This window comes from Zalophus californianus, chromosome 15, assembly GCF_009762305.2.
Source record: "Zalophus californianus isolate mZalCal1 chromosome 15, mZalCal1.pri.v2, whole genome shotgun sequence".
NCBI lineage: Eukaryota > Metazoa > Chordata > Mammalia > Carnivora > Otariidae > Zalophus > Zalophus californianus.
The window spans coordinates 56,586,818-56,608,293 of NC_045609.1; the positions used below are offsets into that span (position 1 = coordinate 56,586,818).

Consider the following 21,476-nt stretch of genomic DNA (forward strand, 5'->3'; position numbering starts at 1 on the left):
TGGGTTCTGCTTCTTACGCTGTTCTTGAAAGGGCACAAATACCTTATTGGAGGACTGATTTTCCCCAGGCATGGAACCATCCAATAGCTATATCACCTTGCTTGAAGGTCTCCTGCCAGACCCGCCACATGCAATGGTCTTGTTTTACTGGGCTCATTAAGTGGGGAATGGGCCTCTTAAGACTTGAACTGATAAGGACAGGCCCTCCAAAGAGCGGGGGCCGGGGGAGGGGGGAGATTTCCGGTCATTGCTAATCTCCAAATGTTCATCCTTAGATTCTACTATAAAGACCTCATAGTAGCCCTTCAGGACAAGGGCCACCATTTCACAACAGGTGAGGGAGAGGCTAGGTCCTGGCTTCTGGAGGCTGCTGAGGCTAAATGTGAATGTGTTTGTGGTGGTCCTGCCTCCAGCTGCAGGCCCCGCCCTGTCCCGCCTGCTTCTTCTCCCAGGCAGCATGGGAAGTCAGAGAGAATGAGTGTGCCCTCTCTGTTGACAGCAGGATCCAGCCCCAGCCTGGCCGCTCCAGGATCCAGAGACCTAGAGAAGGCCACAAGCCGAATCCTGGAAGCCAGGACAAGAGAAAGAACGACAGTCTGGAGAATCAGGGAGGTGTGTGAAGGGCGCCATTCTTCAGTTCCAAACACCCTCATCCACAGGTGCCCACCAGCCAGTCTTAGGATGACAGGAGTGCAGGGAAGACAGGAAGGCATAGAGAGAGACTGGAAACTGAAATGCCCACAAAGTCCTGGCCAGTGAGGAGGGGGCATGAAGTGGGCTGCGAAGAAAGAAAAGGCAGTGGTGGGAGATGTGAACTAGGGGATGCGTGCATCATCTAATGGGCTGCTGGGCCCGGCCATGCACCTCAGGCCTGGTATTACCAGATCCTGATTCAAAGGAAGCTGGGAATCGATTTTCATGCCTAATTTTTTAAAAACACTGTGCAATCGAAACCCAACATGTCTATGAGCTCAATCTAGCCGCAGTCTGCAAAGCAGCAGTCTGCAATCCCCATGGAGGGAGTCCTTGCCCAACGCCTTGTGGCGTCAGGCTACATGGAAAACCACTCACAGGTGCAAGGAGGCTAGTACTTCCCATTGCCAAGGCTCCCACGCCCTCTTGTCCCAAGGACACCATGGTGGCAAAGTTAGTAAAGGGCTCATATCCACAGGGAAGCATTCTGCTGCTCTGAACTAGTATCACATATTTTTCATCAAGAAAGGAAAGATAATGAAAAACTACCAATTCTATGGTAGAATTCAAATGACAGTGGACCATCAATTGGGCCACCACATTCAAGTCACCTGTTAACATAGGTGCCACCCTGAAAATGTTAGTCACATTATGCTTTGGTGTTTATCTTATCCCTTTAGCAAGCAATATTGGCAAGTTTTAGCCAGCAAGCTTCAAGGCATTCACTTGGAGTACTGGAGTGGTCAGTTGATGGAGAGGCAGGCTTTCAAAATGCCCCCCACCCATCTTCTTCCTCCCAGCCTCAGGCTGGCAGGAACAGACCCAGGCCTCTACCTCCAGGGTTGGCCTAAGTGTCTGGTAAGGCTCATACCTGCCACATGCTCTGTGTTTCTGATCTATGAACTTAGAAAGTCTCGGATGACACACACTTTCCTGAGCTTGCCTCTCTCTTATTTAAAGGAGTGAGGTGTGCTCAAGTCCCAGGTACTGGGATTCCCAGGGCAGCTGATCTACAATGGAATCCCCAAGGGAAGGCTGAGATTACACTCCCTTTACTGCAAGAAATACATCCGTTAAAAAGGCCACGTTCTGCCACTGATCCACCAGCCCCACGAGTGCCTACCCCACAGCGAATACGGTCCGGCTGCACCACCATCAGGTTCCCAGGTGAAGTCTGCAGTGGCAGGTTCTGCTGCTTCAAGTAGGAAGGGACCTTCTCGTCCTCAGTCTCGGTGTCAGTGACTGAGTCACAGCCAGAATCTACAGAACAAAAGACATCACTGAATGGGAACACAAGGAAGGAGAACCGATGGGACGTTCCACCCCATGAAAGCCCCAAACATTACCAAATAGGAAATGGCTCTGAATGTCAAATAAATACAAGCTGAAGGGAGTGACTCAGGAAATCATGAAAAACAACCTACCGGGAAAAAGTCAATTACCCAGTAGGCCAAAGGATAGGGTGACAGCAAGAGGAAGACTGTGGAGAAGAAGGCCAAAAAGTCTGAAACAGGATGTTGCCCAAGGCTGCCAAGTCCAGTCTCAACCAGTGGGTTTCTGGAAGCTTTATCTCTAGGCTTCCTGCACTGCTGGCTTTGGTGGCTTCGAAGAAACAAGGCCACTTCTCCTTAGGTGGGGTCAAGCATGGGCTGTCCACTTAAAGGTCATGTTTTGAACATCAAGTAAAACCTGTGCTGTCCAGGAAGCCATTATTCCTCATGGCTAGCCAATGGACCCTCTCTGGAGCAACAGTGAAATGCAATCTTTTTCAACAAACCTTGGATCAGTGTAACTGGAGTTCCAGATTGGTACTCCAGCCAACACCTATACGGTGCACAGGCTCAGAGCAGGTGAGGGGGTGTGTGCAGATGTGTGGGGCATGGCACAGAATGAGATGATGCTGAGATGGTGTAAGTGGAACCTACCAGAGTTCTAAGGCAGGGGCTCTTAACCAGGGTTCATCAACTGATAGGCTGTGTACAAGATTCTATGTGTATGTGTGTTTGCCTATACTTCTCTGGAGATAGTCCAAAGCATTCATCAGATCCCCCAAGAGGAACAATATGGTTAAGAATAGTTAAGAGAAGAAAGGTTTATCTAGTCTCCTTCTTGGGCTTGCTCTTCTTCATTCCTAAACCACTTACAGAGCCAGCCAAACAAGTCAGGCACTGAGGGGACATGAAGATAAATGAGACATCAGTCCTGCCTTCTGAGAGCCCACAATCTAAAAGGGCAGGTCCAGTGAGAGGTAGGGGTTCTCTTGGCTGACTCCCACAAGGCTGGCCTCCCAGGGAAGGAGGTGGCCACCAGCAGAGCTCACAGCACTCAGTCCTAGTAGAATGCCGGGGTGGTGCATCAGGCCATTGATGTGTCCCCAAGAAAGCTGCACCCATAGGCTTGCACACTAGACCTCAGGTCATACCAGGGGAGAGGCTGTGCTCCCATGACCATGAAGGCTGAGGTGGTGGAGCTGCGCTAAGGGGGCAAGGCACCATCATGTCCTATTGCTGTAACTGTGAGGCAAGGACCTCCAGGACCTGCTCAGGCTGGGGAGAGGACCAAGGCTTCCCAGATATGCAGCTTACAAACCCCACAGCCTTGGACGGTGGTCTCATCCTAGAGCCTGACATCTGTCAGCTGACAGATGCCTCTGCACGGCCCCAGACTGTGATGGGAAGGAGGCACACTCCTGCTGCTCTTCCCCTCTCTGGGATTTCCCCCATGACTCACTATTCCACAAGGCCTGGCAGACGCAGCCAGGTCTCTGACCTTGCTTGCACAACAGGAATCCCAGCAGAATTTAGTGCTAAGAGACAAGGCCAAGAACCCTGGGAGTTCCCAGGAGGGTTGATACTGGTTTTCACTAGGTATCAGAGCCATCAATCTGCTATAGCTCTCTTTTCCTTTCCAATCCTACAGACTCCTTTATCAGTGCTAATTATCCCCCTCAAAGGCTAACTGCAGTATCCTCCCTGCCTCCCTGCTCTCCAGCCATGTTAACGGAGGCTGCCATTTTCTCCGCCGGATCTGCCCTTCCCTGCTGCCTTCTCTCCTTGATGGGTGACTCCTACAACAGCCAGGACCCATCCCCATGGACAGAGCCATACACACCACCCAAGCAACAACCACCCACTAAGGGAGCCTGTTTAGGAAAGAGCCAAAAAGATCAGTGATAATTAATATTCTTCTTCTGAATAATTATATCACATCCAGCTTTAATATTTTATTACTAGATGCCTGAACCATCTCATTTTTTCCATTTCTTAGGTTCTTCCTGGATAAGAAAATAACCTCATTCACTTAAAATACCCATTCAGTTACTTAGAACTGCAAGAAGTTCCCTGGAATTCCTCCAGAATTGTTCAGACCCTACCCTGAGCAGTCCAGTGCCAGGCATCAACTCTTGCCAATTCCCTATTCTATTTTACAGGCATAAGCTCCTTGGGACAGACCCACTGTACAGTCGTCCATTGCTTAAAAAAAGAAAAACTCTTCATTTCTCCCAAATTACTGATCTATTATTAGTCAGCTGGCCAAAGAGTCAAAGCTCTAGAAAATATACTGAGGAAACAAAAGAGAAAATATAAATAAGCCAATGACAAAGACATGATAATGACAGATATGGAGATGAATTTTAGAAACATACTGACATGAAAACTCTATGCTAAGAATTTTTAAAATTTCCCATACAATTTTTATAGAAAAATATTAATTACCAAAATTGTCTCAAAACAAGTAGAAAATCTGACAAAATCAATAATCATGGGGAAAAAAAACTTCCTCAGTTTTCAAATAAAATTCAGAGTACAAGCCACATAACCCCTCTTCTTGCACTGAATTTTAAATTATAGTTGCAATAATGTTCTTCTTTATAATATCCAATTTCCTATCTAGGAAAATTCCATTTATATAGGTTTTATGCCTCTTACTAAAATTTAAAAAACAATAAAGTGTAGTCATATTTTATACTACATTTATAAAAAATTAAACAGCAATTAAATACAATGGAGAACCCCAAAATCAAGCTTCATTCTCATAAAAACTTAATATGTGATAAAGAAAACATGAAAAATCAGTATAGAATAAAGAAAATGGTTGGTGAGAAGAATGACTCGGCAGGTGGTGCTGGAAAAAGTTACCTATTTGGGGAGGGAGGATGAAGAGCCAGAGGGACTGTTTAGATGTCTCCTAATTCTCATATATCCCCAAATAAAGCTTTGATGGATTATAGACTGAAGTGAAAAATAAAACAGATTTTAAAAATTAAAAAGATGAGGGGCGCCTGGGTGGCTTAGTCGGTTAGTCGGGTACCTTTGGCTCAGGTCATGATCCCAAAGTCCTGGGATCAAGCCCCATGGGGTTCCCTGTTCAGTGGGGAATTCTCTTCTCCCTCTCCCTCTGTTCCTCCCCCTGCTCATGCTCTCTTTCTCTCTCAAATAAATAAATAAAATCTTTTAAAAAAATTAAAAAGGTGAAAATTTTATCATTGGTTTAGGAAAAGATTTGTTCATCTTAAACAACCAAAGAAATACAATCTAGACAAGCAATAGGGTTGGTATGAATTTAAAACTTTAGTAAACAAAGTTTTAAAAACCTAAAATCTAAATTATATTGCTTTGGCAGCATTAGTCATAATACCCAAGGGTGGAAACAGCCCAAATGTTCCTCAAGTAATGAATGGATAGACAAAGCATGGTATATTATTCAGTCATAAAAAGGAATAAAATATTGAACACTGAAAACACGATGCTGAGGGACGTCTGGGTGGCTCAGTCGGTTAACAGTCTGTCTTCGGCTCAGGGCATGATCCCAGGGTCCTGGTACTGAGGCCCATATCGGGCTCCTTGCTCAGCAGGGAGCCTGCTTCTCCCTCTGCCTGCCACTGCCCCTGCTTGTGCTCTCTTTCTCTCTCTCTCTGGCAAATAAATAAATAAAATCATTTAAAAAAAAGAAAGAAAGGAAAAAGGAAAACATGATGCTGAGTGAAAGAAGCCAGCCACAAAAGACCACATACTGTGTGATTCCAAATATATGATATGTCCATAGGAAGCAAATCTATAGAGACAAAAAGTAGATTAGTGGTTGCCTAGGGCTGGGGGGCTTGGTGAGAGAGTTGGGCTTGGGGGATGATAGTTAAGGGTACGCAGTTTCCTTTTTGAGGGTATGAAAATATTCTAGAATTAATTATGGTGATAGCTGCACAAGTCTGTGAATACTCAAAAAAATCCACTGAATTGTACACTTTAAATCGGTAACTTGTTTGATGGAATGAGCACTGGGTGTGATATGCAACTGATGAATCACTGAACTCTACCTCTGAAACTATTAACACACTATACGGTAATTAATAGAATTTAAATAAAATTTTGAAAAAATGGGTAACTTGTATGTTATATGAATTATACCTCAATACAGTTGTTAACAAAAAATCCAATGGCAAATCACAAACTGGTTTAAAATTTGAAACAAACATGCCAATAAACATTAGCCAAGGGGCTAATCTCCTTAATAAATGAAGAGATCATAGAAATCTCTTTAAAAACACCCAATAAGTAGATAATTCACAAAGGAAGAAATACAAATTACCTCCCCATCTAAAAAAAGAAAAAAAAACATTCATTATCACTGATTATCATGGAAATGAAAATAAAAATTACATATTACTCTTCTACCTTTTCAAATTAGGAAATGTTTGAAGGCGAGGGAAGACAGATAACTTACTCTCATTTGATGCTGAGGGAAGTATAAACTGATAAGATCTTTCTGGAACAGTGTATGTCTATATACAGAGAAAGAGAAAGTCTTTAAAATGTTCATATCTGGGGCGCCTGGGTGGCTCAGTCGTTAAGCGTCTGCCTTCGGTTCAGGTCATGATCCCAGGGTCCTGGGTTCGAGCCCCGCATGGGGCTCCCTGCTCGGCAGGAGGCCTGCTTCTCCCTCTCCCACTCCCCCTGCTTGTGTTCCCTCTCTCGCTGTGTCTCTGTCAAATAAATAAAATCTTTTAAAAAAATAAAATAAATAAAATGTTCATATCCTTTGGCATATAATTCCACTAAAAATTTCTCTTAAGTAGGAAAATAAATGTTCAAAATGCAGATAAAGACAATGAACCAAGATGTCTGCTAAATCATTCTTTGCATCGGTGAAAAGTGGACAACAACTTCACTGTCTGATGAAAGAATATTTAAAAATACTATTTTGGGGACATCTGGGTGGCTCAGTCGGTCAAGCATCTGCCTTTGGCTCAGGTCATGATCCCAGAGTCCTGGGATCAAGTCCCGCATCAGGCTTCTTGCTCAGCATGGAATCTGCTTCTCGCTCTGCCTGCCCCTCCCCCTGCCTGTACTCTCTCTCTCTCTCTCTGACAATAAAATCTTTTTAAAAAAAATATTATTTTCAAAGAGTTTCAAGTAGAAGCTATGACATTATGTTAAGCAACAAAGCAGGATATAAAACCATATATCTTATAGTGTAGGGTATAACTATATAAAGAGAAATGCATTGAAAAGGTCAGAACAAAATCTGTGCTTGGCCCACCTTCTTCCCTCCCTCTTTTCTTCCTTCCTTTCCACCTTCCAACCTTTCTCCAGAGTTTATACAAGGAGAAAGCACTTGGATAATGGGGGTTGGGTAAAGAGAAAGCAGCCACTGAATCTTGTGGTGAATCGTGTCACTAGCTTGGCACAAATGAGATCGACCCTAATAGTACAACACTTGGCAGATATTCCCCAGCGTTCAGATGGGCCATATAAACAGTTCCTTCCAGTAGGTCTATTCATTCAGTCACCTGAAATGAATTCACTCCTGGCAGCTAATTCATTTGAGGAAGTCAGGCAAGATGCCATTCATCCTGAGGCTGATTCTGGAGTCTGACTGACAACACCACCATTTACCCACAGCTGCCTCTTCCAGGGCCCGCTACAAGACTGGGCTGGGGGCCCCCGCCCACTTCAGCACACCCAAGGTTTCCTTGAAGGAAATTCTAACCCAGGCATAAGCATCACTGAAACCCACCTGACAGAGATGGCACCAAGCTTGGCCACTTAAGGATGCAGATCCCTTGTGACCCTCCCCACCTTGAAGATAAGGTGCTGTCCTGGGACTCAAATAAGAAATGTTTGAGTGAAGGCACTCTGAAAACCCTGAGGATCCCCCTAATGTAAAATATTATTAAGACACCAATACTGTCCTCACTCCTTTAACATTGAACAATATTCTCTCAGCTTTTATGAGGTCCACAGGAACTCTGGAGAAATTCTAGACAAAGACTTTCTTGGTGCATCTGGCTCCCCAAAGTCTCTTCTATAAAGGACCCATATGGCAAATACTCCTTGGATTCAGAGGCAGGAAGTTTGTCTCTTCAGAGAACTTGCCTGTTTTCTCCCATTAGACCAGAACAGGCTAATGTGGGATGTTTCACTTTTTGCCCTTGCTGCCAGATAACTGACTGACAGTTTTGGTTCTTAACTCCTGTTACGCTATCATCCAGGACCTTGGTCTTGCCTATCTGTCTTTTTTAATATTGTGTTTCATTTTGGAGGCTGCTCCAAATACTCTGGGGATTTGGGCCAGATGTGAATCCATGTTTCTCAAACTGGCATCTCCCAAAAGGCTTCGGATATAGTCCTTATGAGAATTTGTGCCCAGGCCTTTCATTTGGATGACAGTTCCTCTAAAATAAGATGCAAAGACATTCCAGATTATCAGGATGACCACGTTATAACTGGGTCCTGCCACAGGACTGTGGTGCATGCGTGTGCTCGAGTGCACGGGTGCATGTGCGTGAGTGTGTCCACAGCTAGGTGGTGCTATGCTAGATGTCAGGGGCCAATGAGGAAAGGAGAGAGGGGGCAGGGTGATAAAGGTAAAGGAGGCATCTGAGCCACATGAACACCAGAAGGTTTCCCTGTATACCACTTCATACAGAGAAATGTGGTGGGAGATCCAAGTCCCAGTATAACACAGGGGAGCTGCAACAAGCCCCCTCAGTGGAATGATCGAGCACCTCAGCCTCATGCCATGCTCATGATGTTGCTGCAATAAACCAGCATCATCTGGGAAAATGAGCCTGTCCGCGTGCCTTTTCTTTATTTCAAACCTATATTGGTATCTTGCTCATGTGTTGCTTTCAGAGTTGGGAAAGAACCCCAAACATAAGGAGATGAGTATGTTTATACATATTTAAAAATATCAGAATAATCTGTCAAGACTAAAGGTTCATAATTTTCTCCTTTACGAGGGAGTCTCTATATTGTTTGGGCCGACAAACTCCGTGAATTGTGACTGAAATGTGTGAGTGTGCAGCCGTACGGCCACCACACGCCACGGAGCAGCTCGAACTCGGTGAGCGTGCTGGTGACGGACCCCTCCCTACTAATAATAACAACAGAAGTTACCCTTTATTGAACATTGTGGTGACTGCTTGATAGTCTTAATCTCATTTAATATGACAACACTGGGAGATAGGAATCAATACCTTATTCTCTTCTAATAGATGGAAACCCTGTGCCTGAAGGATGGAAGGCAGCGAGCCAGCGGGAATTCGCCCCCAGAGGTCCGTGCCCTGTCTGGTTTGTAGACGGGTGGAGGGCAGGAAGCAGCTCTCACTTGCTATTCCTGGTGTGGGGCTGTGGCTGCAGGGCAGGAGACACCATGCAGGCTTTCACTCACCGACGCCTGATGGTGCTGCCTTGTTCTGAGCCATGACGCTTGGTCTTGGGTTAGATGTGCTGTGACCTGCCACCAGAGCCAATAGGCACATGCCAAGGATGGGGTTTAAGTTAAGAGACACTGAACACCAATGGAATCAGCCAGGGTCTTGTGAGCTCAAGGGTCCTTGACCCAAGGCTGCATTCTCTTTCTTTCCAATTAAGTTTTCAGACCATTAAGTTTGCTCTTTTTTCTGTGCATTGTCTGGCACTCAGTCAGGACCACGGCTTTTTGACAGCCTGCAGGACGGCCAGAGAATGGTGCTTGCTGATCTTGGAGAGTTTTTTCAGAATATACAAGCTAACTTCTCTTGTAAGGTAATGCTAAGCTCTGAGAAAACCATAAACAAGGATCATTCATTAAAACAACCATGTTTGTTGAGCATTTACTATATACCAGGAACCAGGCAAAACCCTTAACATTTATGATTCCATTTTATCACAACTAAGGGATTGATATGATTCTGCCCATTTCACAGATGAGAAAACTGGGGCACAGAAATCTAAGTAAGTCGTCCAAATCACATAGGTGCTTCCCGTATGAAAATGTAACCCCCAAATCCATGCTCTCATGCACTCTGGTAGTGTATTCCACACTGTGAACCATGTAACCTGCTGTATAGATGATTCCAAAGTGTACAGCAAATATTCAGTGACACTGAACCATATGGCAGAAAGCAATCCCCTTTCAATTTTTCCAACCCCACTTATATAGAGAAGAAGGCAAGCCTTCTTGCCTTCTTGCCTTAACCTTGTATGGTTAAGAGGATGCCTGGAATATCTCTTTCACATGCTTCTCTTTTTCTCCCGTGGTACTATGGTGAGGACAAGTCCTTAAGCCCACAGACTTCTTTCTGTAGGCATGAGTATCCAGTAGAACTTACCGGCGGCATTTACTATATACCATTGTTTATAGTACTTAATACCACTTATAAAACTTAATACCACCATTTGATTTTTTACTATCTTTATTTTTAAAGTTACCTTCTTCTTATATTAAGAAATAACCGGTTTTTCCACGATAGTGGCACAGTTTCCTTTTAAAATAAATTTACTTAAGTAAAAAACCATGAAATGACTCAAAGAAAATATTGTTGCTAGTACAATGGACATAGACTGTGGTGATGGCTGTGCAACACTGTGAATGTAATTAATGTCACTGAATTGTATACTTATAATTGGTTAAAATGACAAATATTAGGTTATATATATGTTGCCACATTAAAAAAATTGGTAATTTAACATACCAAAAAAAATTGAATTTTACACTTTAAATGGATGAATTGTATGGCATATGAATTATATCTCAATAAAACTGGTATAAATATAAATAAATATCTCAATAAAACTGTTAAAAACATAAATAAATAAATAAATAAATAAATAAATAAATCTGTTGAAAAAGATGAACCAAAAACCATGTTGATGATTCTCAAATGACCAAAGTTTGAGGAAAGCTGAATTATGCTATATTGTTTCCATTCTGTTAAGCTAAATTTATTAGTGATTTTTAAAATAAGGTAAAGTGAAGGGAGGAAGGGAGGAAGAAGACCTGTAGCATAAACATGTGGAATTATTTTCTTCAAGTTTTAGATGAAAAGGAAAAAGAAAGTGAACAAAGAAAGAAATTAAGGAGACACATTTTAGCAGAGAATGAAAAACTTTCCACCAATCTAGCCCCAAATGGAATGAAACAGAAATGATCGTTGGGGCCGGTCCAGCTGGGGTCATTGGGGAATGTATATCCGTGGGCTGGAATGAAACAGGAGAAGATCATCAACTGTGTCCAAGATTTCCAGTGCAGCTGATAAAAGAAAGAGTGAAGAAGAGTCAAAGATTTCTTAGAAGAATACAGAAATGAAGAGCCAAGCAACCTAGGTGGCAGGGTCCATGAAAGAAAGGGGCCATGTTCCTTCTGCATTTGCATCTCGGGTCAGGCACCCAAATTTAACCGTCACACAGATGAGGCAGGAATATAGAGAGTTGCCTGAAGTCTGGAGAAACTTCCAGTGGCTTTCCCACTCAGGATGAAACTTCTCAAGTATTATGATTCTCACCCATCCTACCCAAGCCACCATGATGAAACTGTAAGACAAGATATCTGAAAGCCGGACATAAAACATCCTGAAGCCCCAGCTTCCAAATCACCTAGCTACTATCTACTGAATCTGTCTGACGCGGGACCCACTGAGGAGTCCCAAGAGTGTGTGCTCTATAGTCTTGGCCTTAAGAAGCTTACAGCTGATGGGGCGCCTGGGTGGCTCAGTCGGTTAAGCACCTGCCTTTGATTCAAGTCATGATCCCAGGGTCCTGGGATCCAGCGCCGTGTCAGGCTCCCTGCTCGGTGGGGAATCTGCTTCTCCCTCTCCCTCCCTGTTGTTCCCTGCCCCATCCCACCCCTGCTCATGCTCTCTCTCTCTCTCGTCTGTCTCAAATAAATAAAATCTTAAAAAAAAAAAAAAGAAGAAGAAGAAGCAGCAGCAGCTTACAGCTGAACTGGAAAGAGGAGGCTCCTTGTGGAAAACCTAGGAGAACTACGGAATCCCTTACCAGCAAGCACCAGCCTGTGTGGTGAGACCATAAATATACCTCAATGAAGTAAGTTAAGGTTCCAAGTATTTAAAAAGTGCTAGCACAGGAAAAATAGAACAGAAGTTCAGAAAGTTGAGAAAAACGTCCTGAAGGATGAAGAAGGCAAATTAACTTACTTTGAGTCAAATAGCATTTGGATGCTGAGATTACCCTTCAGTGAAAAAGGTACATTTCCATTTAAATTAATAAAATAAATCATAACTCATTCCTTTATTCCTTCAACATACGTTCATTGCCTACACACGAATTACAAATATTCAAAGCCTATCCTAGGACCCCCAAGAAATGTAGGGGTGAGAACATTTCTGGCCTTTCTGACATTTGGGGGGACCACGTAGGTGAGAAACACGGGAAAGCTTCTCTCAACTTCCAGAGACAAATGAGAACAGGAATAACTTCAAAACAAAATTATGAGGGATAAGCAGGAATTTATAAATAAAATACAGTTTGTGGCCAACAGAGGATCAAAGTAGGATGGACATCCCCAAAGAAATGGCAAGTAAGGCCTTGAAAGGCACAGAGAAGGCTGACATGGTGGTCAGAATGACTTTCCTGGCAGAGGTAAGAGCATGATCAAAGGCACAAATACTTGACAGTAAATGATGTGTTGGAGCTACAGGAAGCAATGTGCGGGCACCTTGTATACAGGGTGAGAGGGGAAAGGGAACCTGAGGGTCAGAGAGGACCCTGAATGCCATTCAAGGACTTCAGTTGTATATCAAAGACCTGTCAGCAAACACTATTCATGAGAAAAGGAAAGTCTATAAAATATAGACTGAAAATACAGCTTCATTTTTCTAAAAGTGGAAGAACTTTGCTTGTTTTCTGAAATAATTCCAGAGACACAAGCAGAATATGTCAGCTCTTTTATAAATCTTAGTCAGAATCGAGAAGGGGAGTGGCTGACCACCCATCACACCCTGAGCAAACAGTGCCTCCAAATATATAACAACATAAACCAGTGGCTAACAAACTGTTACCAAGCCAACATCCTGCTCTATCTGCTTTCATGAGCAAATGAGACGCTATAATTAACCTGATGTCTGAAAGTATACCACAAGCATGGTTCACAAAATGCTTTAAAAAATGATTCTTAAGTAGACCAAACATTGCTCCTACCATGTATCTTGTTTCTAAGCTATTAGCTTAGAAAATCAGTGTCATGGTTATTATTTTGTCCTTCGAAAGCACAAAGGGAGACCTCAGGCCTGGCCTCATCCCCAAATTCCAAATGTGTGGATCCAAATGAAGGAGTTTTTGCTCTCCCTGCAAGAGCATGTGGGTTCTGGGGTGAGGTGAGAGGTTTGCAGTGGTGGGACTCAGGTTTTGAGTTTCAATACCCCTCCCACCCCCTGCTTCCTGGCAAACATCAAGACTGCTTATTCATTTTAGTCATCACCCATGGGTCTTTCTCCCCCCTTGTTTACCCACCTTGGTTAATGGGTACTGAATTTCCTGTCCGATGAACCCCTTTCACTTAAAATGCTCCCAACACAGTGACAACTATACCCAAGCCGCAAGTCACCAACTCCGGCAAAGTCACACACAGTCATCAGTCAGAATGATGGTAGGAGAGTCAGAGGGATGCCTTACCCACCGCATATCTTACTGGCATTAAAGTCGGAGGGCGGGTAGGATTATTTAGTGGTGTTAGTGTGAGTTCATTAAAGTGACACCAATCATTATCCTTGTCACCTTCATCACCATCATCATCCTCACGATGCCGAAAAGGTAAGGAGAGTCCTGCGGGCATATCCCCAGCTCAGACTTTAGATAAACCCATGGGGCAGCCACTCTGCCTCCCTGGAAACAAGGAGGAAGGAAGAGAAAGGAGGAGCAAGAACCAGTCCACTCCTCCCGCAAGCCCAGGCTGACTGCCTGAGGCAGTCGGTGTTGCTGACTTTCCCAACACTCGCCAGCTCACCTGTCACATCCAACCTGCTTTGCCATCCAGATGTTCTGTGCCAGCTGCAGATTCCTGAGGCTGCCTGGTTTCATTACACATCAGTGGATCTGCAGCACTAGGTAGAGGGTTCTGTCTGGATCAGGACTCTCCTATATACATCAACACCAGTCTTGTCCACCAACTCACAAAGACAAGGAATCCTTTCTCCTTCCTTCACCAGGTAATTCCTCCGGCCCTCCTCCAGGTACTTGAAGTTCAGGACAAGGGAGCTGGGCAGGAGGAGAGGAGACCTCAGGTCTCTGAGATCTCTATCTAACCCCCACCCAGTGGCTCTAAGTGAACCATTCAAAGTGTTAGTTTTGTTTTGCTCTAAAGCAAAAGATGACGGCTCTTCCCTGCCCCTCCTCAACAGCACCCTACGTGCTCTTCAGCTAAAATAAAAATAGCCCCACAGCTGAGGCTGCCATGACAACCAAAGAGACCCTGACAACAGCACTCGTGATCCTCAGCCTTGCTGGGCCTCTCCAGTCCCCTCCCAAGTTCAACCTCCAGGAAACTTCCCTGAGTACACCAGCCAAACTACTCCATTCTCATCCAAGAAGCCAGGGCTTATTTGGAGTTTTCACACCAAATAAGTGTCTCAGAAGGGTTTAATTCGTTCTCATTTCTTCCTTTCAGCGGCCTCAAGTACCTGTGACCAATGTGACTATCTCCCACTTTGCAGATGGCAAACGGAATGCACGAGGATGTGAACTGACTCGCCCTCGGTCACCAGCAGCGGGTTTAATGGTAGAACCACATTTAGAACTCAAGGCTCCCATCTCCTAACCAGTTCCCTGGCTGAAGGAATGGCTGATCTCAAGAAAGAGGACCCAGTGGAGAAATAATTCCTCCGGGTGAGCTGCTTCCTGGCCACAGATGGAAGTTCTCTCACCCAGTCTCTGACATAAATCTGGGAAGGGTTGCAGAAAGCCACGTCAGCTCTGGACCCAGCATCTCCGGGGATGCTCCCAGCACAGCTTTCATGGGCTAAGTTTATCAAGACCCTTAAGAAGCACTGGTCCATACCTGCGTTCCAAAAGCCACCACTGGGAAGAAGGGTTTTCACCAGGACTCCCAGGGCTGGAGCCTGCAGGCCCCTGTTTCATCGTTCAGGAAACCCCAGTGTTGCTAACCAAGCAGGAGGTACCACAGCCCCCGTGAAGATTTCCTCTTTCTTCATCTCTTTCCGATACTTATAAATGTGCTTCCTCTCTCTATGTAAATTTCGTTCAAATGGCAGGACACAGGCTTGTAATGCGGCCATTAATAACTACTCTTTAAACAGCCTCTTTTGAGTTTCCGGGTTCAGGAATCAATTCTAATCTAAACAGACATTGATGTCTGGATTTACTGGTGTGAGGATAGACAAATGGGCTTTGTCTGAGGCAGGCCACAAAAATGCAGCTTATTTTGACCCAGCCAAGAGCTGAGAGGCCAAAGGCAACTTTTTTTTTTTTTTTTTTTAATTTGAGAAAGAGAGGGAGAGAGAAAGCACGAGCAGGGGGCGGGGCGGTGGGGAGGCAGAGGGAGAAGCAGACTCCCTGCTGAGCAGGGAATGGACTTCGGGCCAGATCCCAGGACCCTGAGATCATGACCGGAGCTGAAGGCAGATGCTTAACAGACTGAGCCACTCAGGCACCTCTTGATAATAGAAATGAGCTTAGGAAATTGTGACAAAAACTTCTTTTGCTTTTCCTCTCTACCACTCCACTGTCACGCTTATAAGAAAGGCTGAGGTGAGGTTTACTTTTCCCACTCCTGCTGACCGTTAGCATTCTACCCAGCTAGAACTACAAAATTGGACTGGTCAGTTTCACTTTCCGTTTTTAGGAAGCGCAACTTTCCCTCCTCAACCTGAAACGCTGCATCTGGACTCACAGCATGGTCAAGTTGGGGTGGGGGCATGCTTCTCCTCAGTGATCGCCTTTAAAAAAATACAAAACAACAAGATGGCACTCCAAATTGCTTAAATAATTATGGAGCAAAATAGAAACTCCTTTAACCCAGGAGCTGCTGATTGCCTCCCACCCTAGCAATTAAAACCTGTGCACTAAAGGCAAGGCTCTATAGATATTATAACCTATTTTCTAGCAACATAAATGCAGCTGTTGGTGGGACTCGGGAAAAATGCAGTCAGTAAAACCACAGGGGCCGAGATTCAAGTCCCACTGCTACCGCTGACGGGGTAATCGTGACTTTTCTAAGCTTCAATTTCCTCTCCTTTAAAATGAGCATGTTCATACTTGGGATTAAGTGACAAAACGCAGAAGCCCTTGGAAAACTGAAAAGTGCCAAAGGTAAGTATTTATTATTCTTGTTAGTACTCATCTGCTGAATGAGAGTTCTACAAAACGAGTGCTCATGTAGAAATAGGCAGGAGCGTATCTCTGCATCCGTCCAGAGCCAGACCCAGGAAGTGAATGTTCAACGGCTCAGGGATGCTCCAGGTAGCCAGGGAGACAGGAAACAACAGAGATCAGGCTACTCCCAGGCACAGGCAGCAAGCCGTGATTCTCCACAACAAAAGAGGTGTCCTGGGCCCACCAGGTCATCCAGCAAGATGGTTCTCACTGTGGCAGTCGATGGCGACTTTCTATTAGAAATGGAAGCCTGCGTCCCCAGGCATGGTCACACCCGGTTAGAACAAGCAGCCCAGTCAGGGGCAGTGGAGAAGAGCATTAAGTGCAAGAGCTCTGCCCACATCCAGACGCAGCTCTGCCACTTCCCTCTCTGTGCCTAGGCTGCCCCGTGTGCCAATGGAAATCATCATACCACCTATCTCCCACAATAGCTGTAAGTATATCATGAGTTGATTCATATACAACACCCGAAGAATGCCTGACAGAGAGTAAGCACTGGAGAGTCTTAGCAATTAGTATTGTTGATCTGCTGACCAAATTGTTCTTCCACTAGACTGTGATTCCTTTGAGGGCAGATTCCCTGACATTCGTCTTTTGATCCCCAGAGCCTAGAACATAGTGAAAATCAATAAATGCTTCTTACATGAATGGATGAATCAATAATAAGATAAGACTGATCACCTAAGTAACTACTAAGGAGAAAATACAACAGGGAGGACCAACACCGGGCTTTGTGCCATGGGGCTTTTAGTGCGGGATCTGGAGAGAAACAGGAAATTGACACACACACACACACACACACACACACACACACACACACACACACCCCGCCCCGCCCCGCACAGTCTAGCTAGCAGGCTGAGCCAAGCTGCCCTGGAGATTTGACATGGTACACACACTGTGTGAGTCCAGGTCTTCTGAGAAGCAAACACTGAAATGGAATTAAACAAGCAAGGATTACATCAGGGAAAGTACCTGTGGCAGAAAATGGGAAGGAAAGCCAGGGAAATATTACATTAGGGAAAGTACCTGTGACAGAAGATGGAGAGGAAAAACAGGGAAACCATCACATGGTCTGAGGCCAGATAAAGAAGAGGGGGAAGGAAGGATGGGTACAAGCGTCCTAGACCACTGAGCAGTCCAAAGGAAGTTCCGCAAGCCTCTCAAGGAGCTCTCAAGCTGAAGGTGGCCACTGGATGAGTCCCATGTCCCCCAGGAGCCAGCCTGCTGTAGTAGCCCTGCCATATCGGTCGTCGGCTGGGAGCGGGGCGGGGGGGGGGGGGGGGTGCTGCCAGAGCCTTGCGCCAATGCCAGGTTGAGCTCAAAATGTAGCCCTGGGGCGCCTGGTCAGTTCCAGTCAGCCGGAGGTCTGCTAGGCACATCTTCATGGCAGCCACACATGTGGTAGTCCTTAAGAGCATTGGATTTTGGGTCCAGACAATCTAGGTTGAATCCCAGCTCTTACTAGCTGGTTACCTTAGGCAAGTTGTACAACTTCTCCAAGCCTTGTTTTCTTTATTTGCCAAATGGAAGTTACAATCCCAACCTCTCAGGATCGTTACTGTTATACACTGTGCCTGACACACAGTAAGTGCTTCATAAGCGGCAGCTGCCATTTCTCTATATTTACGTCTATTAGCAATCAGGACATGAAAACAGCCCCCATGGTTGCATACTTGCATTTGAGGGACAAGGGACATGAGCCTAGAACCATAGTTAGGCGGTATCATAATTTAAACAACCAAACCAGTTTGTCTACAAATGAAAGGTCCCAGGGACTTCCCTATTTGACTGTTTCCTGGAGGGGAGGCCAAGGTGGGTGTAGCGTGCCAGAATCCACCTATGGCCACACACACCTCCTCTCCTCTTCCATTTGCTGTGGTTTGTCTGCAGTGTTGTCAGCCTGTCCCCTTGTCAGCTGTCTGCCTCTTAAGGAAAGCGTGCTTAGCACACCTTCCCCACCAAGAACAGGATCATCCCTGAGCTTGGAGACACAGGACTCTGCAGCGCCACATAATTCCGAACATCTGTTGGGGGACTCTCTGCTTGCCTTTATCTCTGGGACCTTAATTGTTTTCTTAAAACCGTGGCCAGCTTTCTGGTAGTGGTCATTGCCTGGCTACCGCTGGCTTCTGGCTCCTACATCTGCCTGGAGTCCCAGAGTGTCTACCTGTTGGGCTGCTAGGACCCAGAGCACTTACACCTGCTAAGGCCCCAGTTCAGCTACCTGGGTCTCTCCCAGCCTCACTGCCCTCAGGCCTTGGTGGCAGTAACAACTAAGAACCAACAAGGAAGAGAGTCCCCAAACGGGAAAACACACTCTTAACTTCTTCCACCACCACCTCAGAGACCTTGTTGCCAAATCCCCATTTCCCAGAAGGTCACTGAAAACATACCCTGGGATATTTTTTTCTTGGGGCGGGGGAGTGGGGGGTGGGGGAGGGTTGTCTTTGAAGGAATGACCTTCAGTTTTTCTAACTGAAAAAAGTCAAAATTAAACTAAAAAATATTGATTTTTGTTTAATAATTAACAGCTTGACGGAGATGATCAAACTGTATCTTCCAGAATGGTAAATTTCCACTTTACTGGGACTTTTTTCAGGAAATTTTAGCTTTCTGTGTTGGAGCTGGAATCCAACACAAGCCACCTTGTTTCAGTCAGAGGTGGGAAAGCCAAGGGCGCAAAATAAAGGAACTGGTTCAATCTTCCCAACCAAGCCGGAATGGGCCTTTCCATCTGAGGGAAGTGAAGGTCACTCTGTGAAGTGGAGGGAAAGAAAGCCTCCCAGCAGTAAATAGGCCAGCCCCTTGCTCACATGGCCTCCAACAGGCTCAGGGAGCCCGGCTCTGAATGCGGCTTCTTTCTCTCCTCTGGTTCCCTAGCCAGAGCTCGGAAAGCGCTAGGCCAACTTGACACCAGACACAGACAATGTCCAGGACAGAGAATTCCCGCCAACAGGGAGAAATGCTGGCTGGGCCATCTTCTGCCCCTATTACACATAAATATATTTACAAGCTTAGTAATTAGCTTCTCCACATCATCTTTGCCTCTTGCATAGCATTGACTGCCTTTGCATTGATCCCTCTCACCAATTGAAAAATCAATCAGATTTGGTTTCCTCGCAAATCGAAATGCTTGAAAAATGATACCCTGAAGCAAAACCTGGGCATTCTCACACTTCGACCCTCGGGTCAATGATCCATTAACCACCTGGCCCTGATGAGTCACATTCCCATTCCCTGTTGTCTGCCTCTGTGTCAAGACAGAGCGGACAACACAATTTGATTTCAGGGGCCCTGTCCAGCCCTGACGCTCTGGGTGACGTCCCACCTGCCATGTGACCCTATGACCTTCTGGGAACATTTCTCCCCAGTCTGGACGAGTGCAGTACAAGATACATAGCATGAGAGCACATTTTCTGCTTTAGAATCACAGGCACGGGAGCAAAATACAGTTTTCACCATTATTTTATATTTAATTATAGGAACCACTAGAAACCTAATTAACACTGGGATCAGAATCAAGAAAAATCTACCCAAGTGATTCACATCTTCTTGGAGGGGAGGCAGGAGTGTTTGCAAATGGCCTGCCAGGGTGATAAATTCAAATGGAGAAACTGTGGAGCTTTTAAAGCACCGTCAACATTCTATTACCATTTTATATTTTAAAGTAATGAAACTGTTATTTTTATAATATGAACTATGGAAGATGGACGTCAAAAGGGGTTCCAACAGATAGAAAAATGCTTCCCTGTAATCCACGCACCCTTGTGTCCACCACTCCGCCCTGCCCCTCAGCCCCTGTGCCCCTCCCTCCAGAAGCTCTCAGGCCACCAGACCCTGCTCTTCTTCACTTTTCCTCTCCATACTGTAGGTCCTCTGTATGTTGTGTTTTGCAAATCCAGCAGTCACAATATGGTTTATTTCCCCTTTGGTCAGGGTTCAGCAATCTTCCAAACATGGGGGTGGCAGGCATAGGCCCCTGTAGGGGCAGAGAAGAATGCTCACTCATCTGAAGTGGGCAAGGAGCACCTGGAAGGTTCTCATGCACAAAAACCTCCCCCACCTCCACATTCTACTAATAAAAACTTCATCTGAGTTATCACACTGGGGATAATGCAAATGTCCTGAGGAAAGGTTCAGCTTCATGGTCATTCACACCTTAGTGAGAATTATTTTTGAATCTTAGATCATCCACATTTGAAACACACTAAAGAATCATTTAGAGCAAAATTCTACTCAGTAAAAGATTTTTTTAAAAATCATAGTCAACCTCTACTTGAATACTTACAGTGGCAAAGTCTCCATTCTTGTCTACTTCACTAATGGGAATTTCAAATTATCTGGGAAAGCTCATCCTTCTCTTCAGCCCAACCCTGCACAGTCTGTTAAGATGGTTCACTGCAAGTAAAGGAAACCCCAACTCAAAAGCCTTCAACAGGTAAGGACATTTATCTCTCAGAGTAGAAAGCCCAGCAGTCGGGACAGATTTGAGGGTTGGTTGGCACAAGAGCTCAGCGACGTCATCAAGGTCCCAGGTTCTTCCCGAGTCTCTAGCCCATCATCCTGCAGCATGAGCCTCATTCTCAGGTTGGGAGCACGACAGCTGTGGTGTCCGCAGCTTCACTTCAGCCACAACAAGGTCCAGAGGAAAAAGAAAGATTGCCTCAAGCATGGAATATAAACTCTTCCCTTCCCTCTGACCATCCCGACTGCCATCACATGCACAATACCTGTCACCGGGGGGAATGCCATCCATTCACGGGCTCCGCTAATCACCCAGGGAAGAAAGACTGTTGGAAATTCCACCATAACGTCCATCTCTCCTGCCTGCCAGCAACTTCTACCTCTAACAAAGTTCTCCGTTACCCCGGCAACTCAGAACATAGCTACACCCCTTTTCACAAAATGGCTCATCCAGGGCTCCAAACTCCAGGCTTGTCCTTCGCTGGACATTTTCTAGTTGGCCAGTTTCCCCCTAAAAGGGTGGCACCCGGAGTGAAACACCATCTTTGGTGGAATACAGTGAAATCACAATATTCTAAGACTGGGGGGCTGTATGACTGTGGCTTAATACTGTAATCTCTTTTAGTGGCAACATTGTACTGTTGCTTCCTCATCAGTCAAGTAGTCAACTGTAACCAGCAGTTTATTTTCACAAGTTATTGCCCCGTT

The 21,476-nt window shown here is 45.2% G+C and overlaps 1 protein-coding gene across 2 annotated transcripts in view; it reads right to left on the minus strand.

Moving 5' to 3' along the window:
- PIK3AP1 (phosphoinositide-3-kinase adaptor protein 1) overlaps positions 1-21,476 on the minus strand; it is a 115,229-nt gene that overhangs the window by 58,466 nt on the left and 35,287 nt on the right. For both annotated transcript variants that reach the window (XM_027595847.2, XM_027595846.2), the window contains exon 3: positions 1,817-1,953. In XM_027595847.2, the coding sequence (XP_027451648.1) occupies positions 1,817-1,953 (137 nt within the window). The remainder of the gene's footprint in view (positions 1-1,816; positions 1,954-21,476) is intronic.